The sequence below is a fragment of the Octodon degus genome, unplaced genomic scaffold (assembly GCF_000260255.1).
Source record: "Octodon degus isolate 3935 unplaced genomic scaffold, OctDeg1.0 scaffold00026, whole genome shotgun sequence".
NCBI lineage: Eukaryota > Metazoa > Chordata > Mammalia > Rodentia > Octodontidae > Octodon > Octodon degus.
In genome coordinates, this window is record NW_004524602.1 from 12,432,721 (window position 1) to 12,445,485 (window position 12,765).

The window sequence follows — 12,765 nt, forward strand, 5'->3', positions numbered from 1 at the left end:
TAGACCACTGAGCCATCTCTCCAGCCCCCCGCTGCTTTCTTTTAGGAATATCTTTTAGTGATTTATTCTGTGCAAGTAAATATTCTAGTTATCTATATTAAGGCTAGATGTGTAACATTAGATGAGTTATTCTTAGGTGTGAGCAGTTGAAAATGGGAAGCCAGCAATAATTTCAGAGAATGTGTAAACATCTACATTAAACATTCCTTCATTCTTTTTTTCGTATTTAAAAAATGTTACAGGTTTGTAGAATGGCTTCCGATTACTCAAGAACATGTGCTAGCCCGGATAGCATTCAGACTGGAGATGCTCCCATCGTCTCTGAGACCTGTGAGGTCTACGTGTGGGGAAGCAACAGCAGCCATCAGCTGGTGGAAGGCACGCAGGAGAAGATCCTGCAGCCCAAGCTGGCACCCAGCTTCTCTGACGCCCAGACTGTGAGTTGCCTGCATGCCTTACGAGCAGCTTTGTACTTACTTACTATATGTGAAGAGTATCTTTCTAATGAATGGAAATTCTTGATTGTTTATGTTGTATCTATACTATATTGCATCAAATTTTTATTTTAATGGAAAAATGTACTTTTGGTCTCCCAAATACCTGACATTGTTCGCAAAGTTCAGAAGAGTAAATTGGGATCTGGATTTGTAGAAAGCCTTATGAATGGCAACAGGTTTTACCATTATATTCGGCACACATGACAGATAAGACTAAAGGCTAAATAAAGGACTTAATTTCCTTTTGCCTAGATTGGCATTTCGATTTCTTATTATGAATACTTTTTTTGTCATTGTTTTATATTTGTAGTTTAAGAACTTCTATTTTGTTATTATTTTAATAAAATGTATCTTTTTTCTTGAATGAGTTTAGAGTATGTTTATATGGTTCCTGTTGTAGTTGCCCTGAGAAATTTAGAAGAAAATTTTATTTCTTTCCCCTCTCCAACTATAAAATGATGCTGAAACATTTCACATTGTTGTTTTATTCAATTATGACTTGGTAGATGTCTTACTTTTCTTATTGCTAGACAAAATACCTGACCACCCAAAGTTAAAGGAGGAAGGGTTTATTTCAGCTCACATTTGCAGAGGTGTCACTTGGCTGGCTCCAAGGCAGGGTGGCATGGTAGAGTGGCAGCACAGAGGACAAACAGTTCACGGTGGGCAGAAGGTAGGAAAACAGCTGAGCAGTGAAGCAGCAGCAGTAGAGGCAACTCCTTTCTGTCCCTTCATATTCTACCCAGGCTGCCTGCCTTTTGGGTGGTACCACCCACATTGGGGGGGCAGGGCTTAATCCCAGGATTACATCTTTCATCCCAGCACCACATACCCTAATCCAGCCACCATGGAAACTGTCCACCTATGAAAACAGGAGGCTTTGCAGAGACATCTAGATACAAGCCAAACAGTAGATAGCCTGCAAGGTTAATGCAGATGTGAATTGAGCTCAAAGATGAAGTCAGTGTTAACATACTGTTAATGTTTTTTCTATTTATTTCATTTTTTGTGTATATTCCTGCCATATTCTGCTAAACCTCATTCTAATTGTTGAGCTTCTTTTGCCAAAGCTGGTGTTAAATATTATACCTCAGTACTGACAGAAACATTTTATATTATCATTTTGTTCATTTGTAGATTGAAGCTGGACAGTATTGCACTTTTGTTATTTCTACGGATGGTTCGGTCAGAGCTTGCGGTAAAGGCAGCTATGGGAGACTGGGCCTTGGAGATTCCAACAATCAGTCTACTTTAAAAAAGTTAACCTTTGAGCCTCATAGGTCCATTAAAAAGGTTTCGTCTTCTAAAGGCTCTGATGGTCACACGTTAGCTTTTACTACAGAAGGAGAAGTCTTCAGTTGGGGAGATGGTGACTATGGGAAACTAGGACATGGAAATAGCTCGACCCAGAAATACCCCAAGCTTATTCAGGGGCCTCTTCAGGGAAAGGTATGTGCTTTCTTTTTATGTGTAAGTTGTTAGATAATAGTGGTGTTATAATTGATAGTATCTTTCAGATTTTGATGTATTTTGAAGTTGATCCTCTCCCTTCACCCTTAATTTACATTTTTGTATATTTGCTCTATAGTTTACACAATACTTTCATATACAGTATTCAATTTTAATTCTTTTTGAATGCTTCTAGATTTTTTTCTTCTAATTCACGATGAGGTCTTGTGCTGTTGCCCATGCTGGCCTCAAGTGCTCCTCCTGCCTCAGCCTCCTGACTGTTAGGATTGCAGGTGCACAGCACTGCTCTTGGCTCAGTTTTAGTTTTTTAGTATACAATTAATTTTTATTCTTATGAGGTATTTTTCCTCATTTCACTGATGAGAAAATAGAATCATTCATTGAACCAATACTTAATGGGCCTTTCCAAGTGTAAGGCAGTATTTTAATTTTCAGGATAAATGTGAATATATAAAATAAATTCAGATAGTTACAAAGAAAAAATTGAGTAACATAATAGAGACTATTTAAACAGACCTGGATAAAGAAGTATTTAGAATGGGTAAGAAATTGCCTGGGGTCTCACAGCATTGGTGGATGCCATGAGAAACTGAGCCTAAATCATATATATGAACTTGCGTGCATTGTTAGCGTATCTTCATTTTAAGATTGTATTGTTCTATAAATATTTCTTTACATAAAAATCTTTGTGAAATCTAGCCAGGTGTGGTGGCACATAGTTGTAATTCCAGGACTCTGGAGAGGCTGAGTCAGGAGGATCGCAAGTTTGAGCTCAGCCTGGACAACTTAGTAATTTAGGGATACCCTGTCACAAGGAAAAAAAAGTTGGGGGTGGGGCCTTAGGGATATATTTCTAGAAAATCCCTGGAGTTAGTGCTCAGTACAGAGGAAGGAAACTTCACAACTTTGAAGAGTCTAAATTTTAATTTTAAACCACTGTTACAAGTGGTTCACTTTTCTGACCAGGTTGGCTGTCAGGTGAACTTTACTTGATCATAACTTGCACCATTTTAATTTCTGTAGCAACACCAAGGCAATGGGTATAGGAACATTACACTTTGAAAGCATCAGAGGTTACTTAATGACATGTTTAGATAAGTTATTTAAAACTGTATTTTCTTAGTCTAATACTTCCTTCAGTCTTTAATTTTGTAAGTTGTATTCCTTTGAATTCCATATTTTTATAATGTAAATATTGCCAATTAAAAACAACAGTGTAAAGGCTGGCCAGATAGCTCAGCAGATTAAAATGCCTGCTTAGGCAGATGCAGGGACCAGGGTTTGCAGGGACAGGGTTTGATCCCTGGCAGTGCCACACTGGCCTTGCCCCTGGGGCACGCTGAGACAGCCATTGAGACGGGGCATGATGTTGAGTGCCTGTAATCCCAGCGCTTGGGAGGCTGAAAACAGGAGGATCACTATAAGTCTGATTTGTGTAGTGAGACCCTGTAGACCCTGTACTAAATACATTAAAAAATAAAAACCAACTCTAACAGTATAAAAACAAACAAAAAACCCCAACAGTATAGGATGTGGTGGTGTATGCCTGTAATTCCAGCCAGTGGGAAGCAGAGGTAGGAACATTCCAAGCATTAGGCCAGCCTGAGCAACTCAGATCCTGTATTGGAAAAAAGGGAGGGAAGCTGAAGATATGTCTCAGGTCTTTAGGCTTTGGATTCAATAGCTGGTAACACAAAACAGCTAACATAGTAACAAGTATGAGAAAGAGAAAATGTCACGCAATTTAAAATTGATAATTAACAGATAAAAATTTCATATGTTTTCAGCATACTATGTAAATGTATTAGTGCCTTATTTTATTATTATTATTTTGAAGACACTGTTTCACTCTCCCATTCAGGCTGGCCCTTGGCTCACTTTAGCCCAGGCTGACCTCGTACTCATAGTAATCCTCTTGCCTCAGCCTCCTGAGTGCTGGGATTATGTCACTCTCCCACCCCATCCCCTGTGCTGAATATTTTTATTTAACTCCAGTGTGGTTTCCTACAGTAGACACTAATCTTTGGAGATTACATAGATAGGAAAATTTTAGTGCAGACATTTTTTTTTCATATCTTTGGGTTGCAGTGATTTCAATTGGTGTTAGAAGGTATGTGCTTTCTGTTGATATATGGTATGTCTTTATTCCCCTGATTCTACTCATGAATTTTGTATTTACTTGAGGGTAAGGTCAGGAATTTAATTAATAGAATTAATAATTAGTGATTTAATTAATAGAAGCCTACATACTGCTTTTGAGTTTTCTAAATTGGTAATAGTCAAATCTGTTTTTTTTTTTTTTTGGTGGAACCGGGAATTGAACTCAGCCCCTTGCACTTGCCAAGGAAGCGTTTATTCCACTGAGTCATCTCCCTGGCCCTTAAATCTGTTTTTGAGAGATTCTTATTGTATGGAGTTTTATTTGTGAGACAGGGTCTTGCTCTGTAGTTCAGACTTTAAACTCATTGTATAGCCCAGGCTGGTCTTGAACTCACTGTGATCTTCTTGCCCCAGCCTGTCGAGTGCCAGGATTATAGCTGATAATAAGATTTTCTTGACCAGCTAGATCTAGAGGTCTTATGCTAACTTTATATGTAAAAAATTATTAGCCAGGTGCTGTGGGGTGTGCTTGCGAACCCTGCTACTTGGGAGCCTGAAGCAGTAGGATCACAAGTTCTGGGCGAGTGTGGGTAGTTTAGTGAGAGTCCATCACAAAGTATAAAAAGGGCTGGGGATGTAGCGCTGTGGTGGAGCACTGCTGGGCTCAGCCCTCAGATGGGGGCTGTTGTTGTTGTGTAAATACTGAGGTCTTTCCTGCTCCGAGTCAAGATGTGGCTGGTATTTCTGCAAGTACTCCTGCCAGCCCTTGTGGTACCTTTACATGAATTGAGAGAACTCCTCTCCCATGGGTGGAAGCCAGGGTTCATTGCTTGGCAAGCAGAGCAGAAGTACTTCCGGGACTACTTAGCAAGTCACCTATGTGTTGTTGTCCTGAGCATAGCTTACCTGTTTGGGCATTTCCTGAATGAATTGTAAATGTCAGCATCTGTGAAGTCTGTGTGTACAGACTGTGTTCTAGCATGTGTGTGCTCACCAGGTTCCCTTGTGTGCAATGCAGGTGGTTGTGTGTGTGTCAGCCGGATACAGGCACAGTGCTGCTGTCACAGAGGATGGGGAATTGTATACATGGGGTGAAGGAGACTTCGGAAGATTAGGTAAAGGTTTTCTTTTTTTAATTGAAGTTCTTATAGAAATTAAAAATGATTAGAGTTACTGAGAAACAGTGAGGATAAAGGTAAAGGCCATTTATTTTGTTAATTTTAAGCTCAGTGGAATATAGTTGTATATAGATAATACCTAGATTCTAGTTCTGTTATGTAAAATGTAATTAAATCTAGTAAATTTTTACCTAGAGCATATTATGGCTAGGCACTGTGGGGCTTCTGGAGTAAGAAACATACCACCATGATCCTGATGTTTATAATCACTGGGTCATGGAAACAAGTTGACACAAGCATGAGTCAAAACAGGATAAAGTAAGAATGAGTCCAGGACCATAAATAGAAATTTCAGAAGGTTCACTGGTGTCTGCATGCCCCAGTTGGGAGCACCCTGGAAGTCTGATTGAGAAGGTGTTAGGAATAATTCCTTTTTCATATTTAATTGCACTTCAAAATAGCTTCCAATGTTTATTCTACTTGTGTGCAGGGATTGCCTAGAGAAAAGGAGTTAACACTGCTTCTTTGTTGTATTTCTCACTCAAGGTCATGGCGATAGTAATAGCCGTAACATTCCAACGTTAGTAAAAGATATTAGCAATGTTGGAGAGGTTTCTTGTGGCAGCTCACATACTATTGCTTTATCTAAAGATGGAAGAACCGTATGGTCCTTTGGAGGAGGAGACAATGGTATGTAAAAATTATTTAGTGGTTATTTTGGCCTTTTTTCTTGATAGAAAATTTATTTTTCAGTTACATGTTTGTGGTATAGAAGAACTCACAATACAGATAAATAGAAATTAAACTCTGTTTCTACCACTATCATTTTAACTATTGTTAACATTTGGTAAGTAAATACACGCACTCACGTGCACACACACATGTATTTGTATCTATCTCTATATGGATGTATTTGAAAACTAAACTAGACTATTGTATTGCCAGAGATATTTTATAACCTGTTGGATTTAAGATGGCAGTATTATGAGTATCTTTTCTATATCAATCAAAATGACTTAACAGTTTTTAAAAGGCTCATTGTTTTCATGTGTCTTCAGAATGATGTATGAAACTAGTTTCCCATTGTTCAGTACCTAGATAGTTTCTGGTTTTTCAGTATTAAACAATTTCAATGAATGAATGTCTTTACCCACTTTAGCCACTGGCTCTGGCAATGTGTATCCCTCAAAAGTGTAAATATTAAAAGTAAGTCAATTTAAGTAGGTATGGTAGCTCTTGCCTGTAATCCCAGCATTCTGGGAGGCTAAGGCAGGAGGATTGCAAATTTGAGCCCAGCTTGGACAATATGGTGTCTTCATGAGATCTTGTTTCAAAATAAAAAATAAAATTAAGAAAAAAGGGCTGTGGGTGTAGCTCAGTGTAAAGGCCTTGAGTTTAGTCCCTAGTTCCATGCACACAAAAAATAATTTTTAGAAGTGTACATTAAAAATAATTTTTAGTTTTGAAAACTTCTATGCATATATATTCTGGTCTAGAACCTATGTTCTTCTTCTTCTTCTTTTTTTTTTTTTTTTTTCGGAGATACTGGAGATTGAACTCAGGACCTTGCGCTTGCCAGGCAAGCACTTATTCTATTGAGTTCTCTCCCCGGCCCCTGGTTTTGGTTTTTTGAGAGTTTCATAATGTAGTTCACACTATTCTTGAGTTCATTGTGTAGCGCAGGCTGGCGCCCAACACTTGGTGATCCTCAGCTTCCTGAGTGCTGGGATTACAGGTTTGTGCCTCCATGCATGCCCCCCCCCTTTGTTTTTTTGAGAAAGGTCTCCATGTCTAGTTCAAGCAGACTTTGAAGTCATTATGTAGTGTCCTTGATCTTGTGGTAAGCCTACTGCCTCAGCTTTTCAAGTGCTGGAATTACAGGTGTGCACCATGTTCAGCAAAGAACCTGTGTATCGTTGAAGTTAGAGATGCGCTCATTAAAGGGGAAGAAAGAAAGATAAATACTTTTCCATCTCATTAAAATATTTTAATTGCTTGGGGTTAAGATACAGAAGGCTACTAGTAGTTTCTTGGTAACTTTCTTGTAACAAAAATGCTTATTTGTTAATAACCTTTGTTGTCAGAAACTTACAGCTTTCTACATCTGTCAGATAAGTGATGAAAAGATTAGAGTACTTTGCCAAGTTTAGTACTTACAAAAACGATGTGCAGTCTTTAGAACAAATAAAATGTTTAACTTGAAAATATGTTGCTTTTATAGGCAAACTTGGCCATGGTGACACCAACAGAGTGTATAAGCCCAAAGTGATTGAAGCTTTACAAGGAATGTTCATTCGCAAAGTGTGCGCTGGGAGCCAGTCTTCACTGGCTTTGACATCCACGGGCCAGGTGGGGCTGGAGGGTGACTGTAGAAGCAGTGCCATATTTCAGAGGCCTTCATAGAGATTGTAGTTAAATTTTGAAATTAAAAGAAATGTTTTTAGGCCATGTAATAACATGAAGGGGTTTTTGTTTGTTTGTTTATTTGTTTTTTGAAATATTTGAGAAGGAATCAGATTTTCTGATGTGGCCTGTGTGATCTAGATAAATTTTCCTCTAGCTCCCCATCACCTCCCCGCAAACCCCAAGACTGAACCCTCCTACTTGCTGTGCTGTGCCTTCAGCCCCCTGTTCTTTCTGTTAAGCTGCTTTTATAAAAATCATGTAACTCTCATCACTCCTTAAACTTTCCCTGAAAATCCTGTGCAGGGAAGGAAAGCGCGGGCAGATCTTGATGGGCCCACGGATACGATCTAAAACTTCAGGAAGGCGATAAAAAGAATAAGAGGGTAGAAAGAATACTGCATGTGGAGATTTCTGAGGAGCTAGGATAGTCAAAGTTAGGAGAGTCAGAATTAAATGTTGTCTTTAAAGTTTTTGAACTTTTCATGTGTATCCCCAGCAGTGATGGCAGTGAAATTGCGGGCCCTTCCGTTACCGAAGGCAGGAGCCTGTCACAGTCAGGCAGAGGAACAGAAATGTTCTCTTACAAATCACAAGGGAAAATGACCAGCAAAACTGAAATTGGCATATAATTTTTGAGAACCTGGAATGCTTTGTATTTTAAAAATCTACCTCAAACTATGTATTGCCTTGTATTTTATTACTTTATGTATTGCCCCAGGCAAATCACAGACCTCACTCTACCGTGAAGGGCCTTTATTGGGAGGCAGAAAGTAGTTTCTGCTTTGCTGCGAATGGCCATGTAAAGTGATTGTTTGACTTGACGTTTACAGAAATGATCAAATGCTATCTAGCCATTAGTCGGTGGTAAATAATGCACAGTAAACGCATTGCAATTCTAAGGGAACTTGGAATTGATTTACTAAGGGGAATAGTTGTATTCTGAGCACATTGTTATATTAAATCAAATGTTTATTTTTAAAAAAATGAGAGCATGAAGCACTTTTGAATAATGAGTCATTTTATTTACTATTAGTCTTGTTGAGCCTGAGGGGAAAATTAGCATTTGCTTTTCTTTCAGTCCCCTTCAGTTCCTCAGGCTTCTTCGGTGCTAACTTCCTTCGGTACTTACAAGTATCAGTGCTGTGTTAAAAGATGGGGCCTGAGCCAGGTTATGGTAGGATCAGGACTGTAGTTCTAGCTATGTGAGCGACTGAGGCAGGAGGATCACAAGGCAACTTGTTGATACCCTGTCCAGTTCAATCCCCGGTTCCCCAAAAAAAATAAATAAATAGAATAGAATTAGAAGGGGTGGGACAGTAGCGGTGATTGTGCTACTTGCCTAGTATGCATGAGGCCCTAGGTTTAATTCCTAGTACTGCCCCTCCCCCATTTTTTGCATGTATTTTTTTCTAAACAGCCTAATCTGATTTCTAAATCCAAGACTTTTTTGGGGAAGGTGTTGGGCTTTGAATCCAGAACCTCTACATGGAACTACATCCCCAGCCCTTCTGAAATTGAGTCTGCAGGTATACACAGTCATGCTAGGCTAGGACAAGCATTCTTCACTAAAGCTAAACAAAAGGAACACTGCACGAGAGAGCTTCAGGTTAAGCACTTTTCTGAGTGGCAGTAGTATATTATGCTTGTCTTACCTTTTCATTGCTGTGACAAAATACCTGACAACCACAATTTAAAGGAGGAGAAGTTTATTTTAGCTCACAGATCATAGAGGTTTAGTTCATAGCTGGTTGGCAGAGGAGAATAGTCCATAGCAGGGCAGTTAGGAGGCAGTGAACAGTGAGCTTTCCTTTCTCTTGGCCTGTTGGTTGGAGCCACCCCACCTGGGCTGGGTTTTCCTCTTCAGTAAGTCCACTCAGCCACAACCAGAGCTGTGCTGACTCCGGTCAGTGGGCTGCTCCCGTTACCACACACCCATAAGCCAGCCTACGTCCAGCTGCTTAGACCTCACCTGTGCGCACATGAGGCTTTGGGAGGACCTCTAGATGTGAGCTGTAACCGTGCTTTAGGAGTGATTCAGATTTTTAGTGATGACTGCCTATATATTATTCTGCTTATTTTTAGTTCTCTCTCTCTCTCTCTCTCTCTCTCTCTCTCTCTCTCTCTCTCTCTCTCTCTCTCTCTGTAGTGGTGGTGTGAAACAAGGTATTGCTATGCAGTTCAGGCTGACCTCAAATTAGTGGTGGTCATCTTGCCTCAGCCTCCTGAGTCCTGGTATAGGTGTGCACCACCATGCCCAGCTTGCTAGTCTTTAGTTCTTATTTTGTTCTTTTGAGACTAAGTCTTGCTGTTCAGATTGTCCTTGACCTCACTGTGTAGCCCAGGCTGACCTCAAATTTATGGCACTCCTCCTGCCCCAGCCTCCTGAGTTCTGGGATTACAGGTGTGCACCACCACCTCCGACCTTGCCTGCCTGCCTGCCTGCCTGTCTTTCTCTCTTTCTCTTTCTTTTTTGGCTTTAGTTCTTAACCTGTCCTAAAATAATTCTCTACTAGGAATTTATTTGTTGTATTTTATACTTGATTTAAGGAAATTCTCTGAAAACTAGTATATATACATCTTTCCTATTTTGTTGAAGCCATTTACACTGTCAGCAGCAATCTTTACTAAAGTAATTAGAAACCTACCCCAGAAGGGCCCCAGACACACAAGTAACCCAGCCTTGATGGCATAAAGATAAGAGCCTGTGATCTTAACCAAACCCACCAAAGGGAAATAAGTACTCTGTTGGTGGTTGGGTTTGATTTTGTTCCCTTGGGGTGCCAGTTGGCAAGCATTCATCCTTGTATTTCATGCAGTGCTCTCCCAAGCAACCTTGAACCAAACAGTAAGCTGTTTTAGTATTAGTAAACGTTAAAGATAAGAACCATCTTGATCAGGTTGGTTTTAAACATCCTAAAAATCAGTTTTGTGATCTATATAGTTTATATGAATACAGCCTGGCCTAGTGGTGACTTCATGTGCGGAGTGAGACACTTTGTGAAGAAGTTTGTGTTATGGACCAACTTCACACAAGGAATGTGGTCATTATAGACTGCAAACATGTACACAAAAAATAAATTTAGAAAATAGTGGAAAGAAAACCTAACCTTTTAAAATAAATGTTACACAGAAACAAAATAAAACAAAACAAAACAGTATTTCCAAAGCTGCTAAGATAGGGCTAGTGTAAGCCAGTTAGTAGTGACTGTAGTAGTCTCTGAGGTTTTTCGTTTATTCTATGACTAGTTTTTCTTTGTGGCCCAGCTCCTTGTTTGACGGTACAGTGAATGTTTTCAAAACATCACATAGCAGAATGTCAGTGAAAACAAGCAAACCCATCATAATAAATCACCTTTAAGACATCAAACATTAAATTATTTTCACATCAGAAAACTTATTTTGAACCAAATACAATCTTGTTTAATAAATGATGGTTCTAAACAAGTTGACAGCCTGATCATATGAGATACTTATTTGTATATTTTTGTTCTTTTCAGGTCTATGCTTGGGGCTGTGGGGCCTGTTTAGGTTGTGGTTCTTCAGAGGCCACTGCTTTGAGACCCAAGCTCATTGAAGAACTGGCCGCCACACGGATTGTTGATATTTCTATCGGAGACAGTCATTGTTTGGCTCTTTCTCATGGTGAAGTCATTTGTCTTTAAAAATGCAGTATTAACTATTATCTTTCTCACATGTATTGTGTTTAAATTTGTCTTGTCTTTTGTACTTTTTGTTTTCAGATAATGAAGTTTATGCCTGGGGCAATAACTCAATGGGACAGTGTGGCCAAGGAAATTCCACCGGTCCCATCACTAAACCAAAGAAAGTGAGTGGCTTAGATGGCATAGCTATTCAGCAGGTATCAGCTGGAACGTCACATAGCCTGGCGTGGACTGCCCTCCCTCGGGACAGGTCAGAGTGGCTCTGTTTTAATAATAGTAAAAATTCCGGTTGAAACAGAAATGGCTGGACTTTGTCCATAAAGTTCCTTTCTGAATGTTTTTATTATTTTTTACTATCAGAGTAATGATATCCAGACTCTTTTCATTTGAATATTGAGGCTTTCTGTGTTTTTCTTTTTCTTTCTTTCTTTCTTTCTTTTTTTTTTTTGTTTGTGGAACCAAGAATTGAACTCAGGCCCTTGTGCTTGCCAGGGAATCGCTTATTCTTCTGAGCCATTTTCCTGGCCCCTATGTTTCTTAAGCAAGAAGTTTCAGCCTGTAGTTAAGCGATATTGTTCTTTTATCTTTAGTTAAGGCTTTTTAAAATAAATCTATATCAAAGAAAAAATAAATCTATATCAAGAGGAAAATAAATAATTAAAATCAGAATGAGGTTTTATTGTTTTAAAACAGTTGTTATCCTCACTACTCCTTATTTAGTTTTTTTGGGGGGATGGGGAATCATGTCTATACTTTTAAATTAAGGAAGCTTTTTTTCCCCCAGAAATTTAGCTTTTTCCTAAAGTGGTATCCATATTTTTAAAACTATATAGGTGAGGTTTTTAGTCAGTGGTAAGGAGATAGAATTTTATGAAATGTTTGAGTTAATTCAGAAGTTTGTAGATTCATGGGGGCTGATTTAAAGCTTAGAATGTTTTTTTATTTGCATTCTAGACCTCTAGTTTATTATGATTTTTAAAGCAGTTAAAAAATGTATAATCACCTCCTTTAAAAAAAAGCCGAGTGACAGCTAGCCACCAGTAACTGTCGCGGTCATCATGCCTGTCCACAACACACTAGAACTTTGTGCGATATCCTATCCTCAAACTGTTAGAAGTGCTGGTCATTTACTTGCCATTCTGGTATTTATCTTATGTTTTATTCTTAGTACTTCTTTGCTATCATGAAAACTTTTTCTTAGTTCAATTGTTTTGAAACATTTAATTTTCTGAATATTGCTTAATTTTTGTTCTAAGATTTATACTGTATCTTTGACTTACAATTTATGTAAAAGACATTGTATGATATCTTCTAGTATTAGAAACTTTAAAAAGTATATTTCCATTTTCTGTTGACTTAAAAAACAAACAAACAGAGGTTTGTACCTATGTTGTATATTTATTATTTCTTGTCTATATCTTGTAATATGAGAAACTACTTTGACAGTAATAATACACAATGTACTAACCATTGTTACTCTCCTAAAATCTTGTTTTGAGATTTTGTACCATT

General features: G+C 38.6%; 1 protein-coding gene across 9 annotated transcripts in view; it reads left to right on the top strand.

The window, feature by feature from the left end:
* The window catches only part of Herc1 (HECT and RLD domain containing E3 ubiquitin protein ligase family member 1), a 205,579-nt gene that overhangs the window by 66,472 nt on the left and 126,342 nt on the right, over positions 1 to 12,765 (top strand). For all 9 annotated transcript variants that reach the window (XM_004628831.3, XM_023712424.1, XM_023712425.1 and 6 more), the window contains exons 4-10: positions 243 to 437; positions 1,635 to 1,946; positions 5,086 to 5,182; positions 5,732 to 5,875; positions 7,407 to 7,534; positions 11,089 to 11,233; positions 11,332 to 11,503. In XM_004628831.3, coding sequence (XP_004628888.1) covers positions 243 to 437; positions 1,635 to 1,946; positions 5,086 to 5,182; positions 5,732 to 5,875; positions 7,407 to 7,534; positions 11,089 to 11,233; positions 11,332 to 11,503 — 1,193 coding nt within the window. The remainder of the gene's footprint in view (positions 1 to 242; positions 438 to 1,634; positions 1,947 to 5,085; positions 5,183 to 5,731; positions 5,876 to 7,406; positions 7,535 to 11,088; positions 11,234 to 11,331; positions 11,504 to 12,765) is intronic.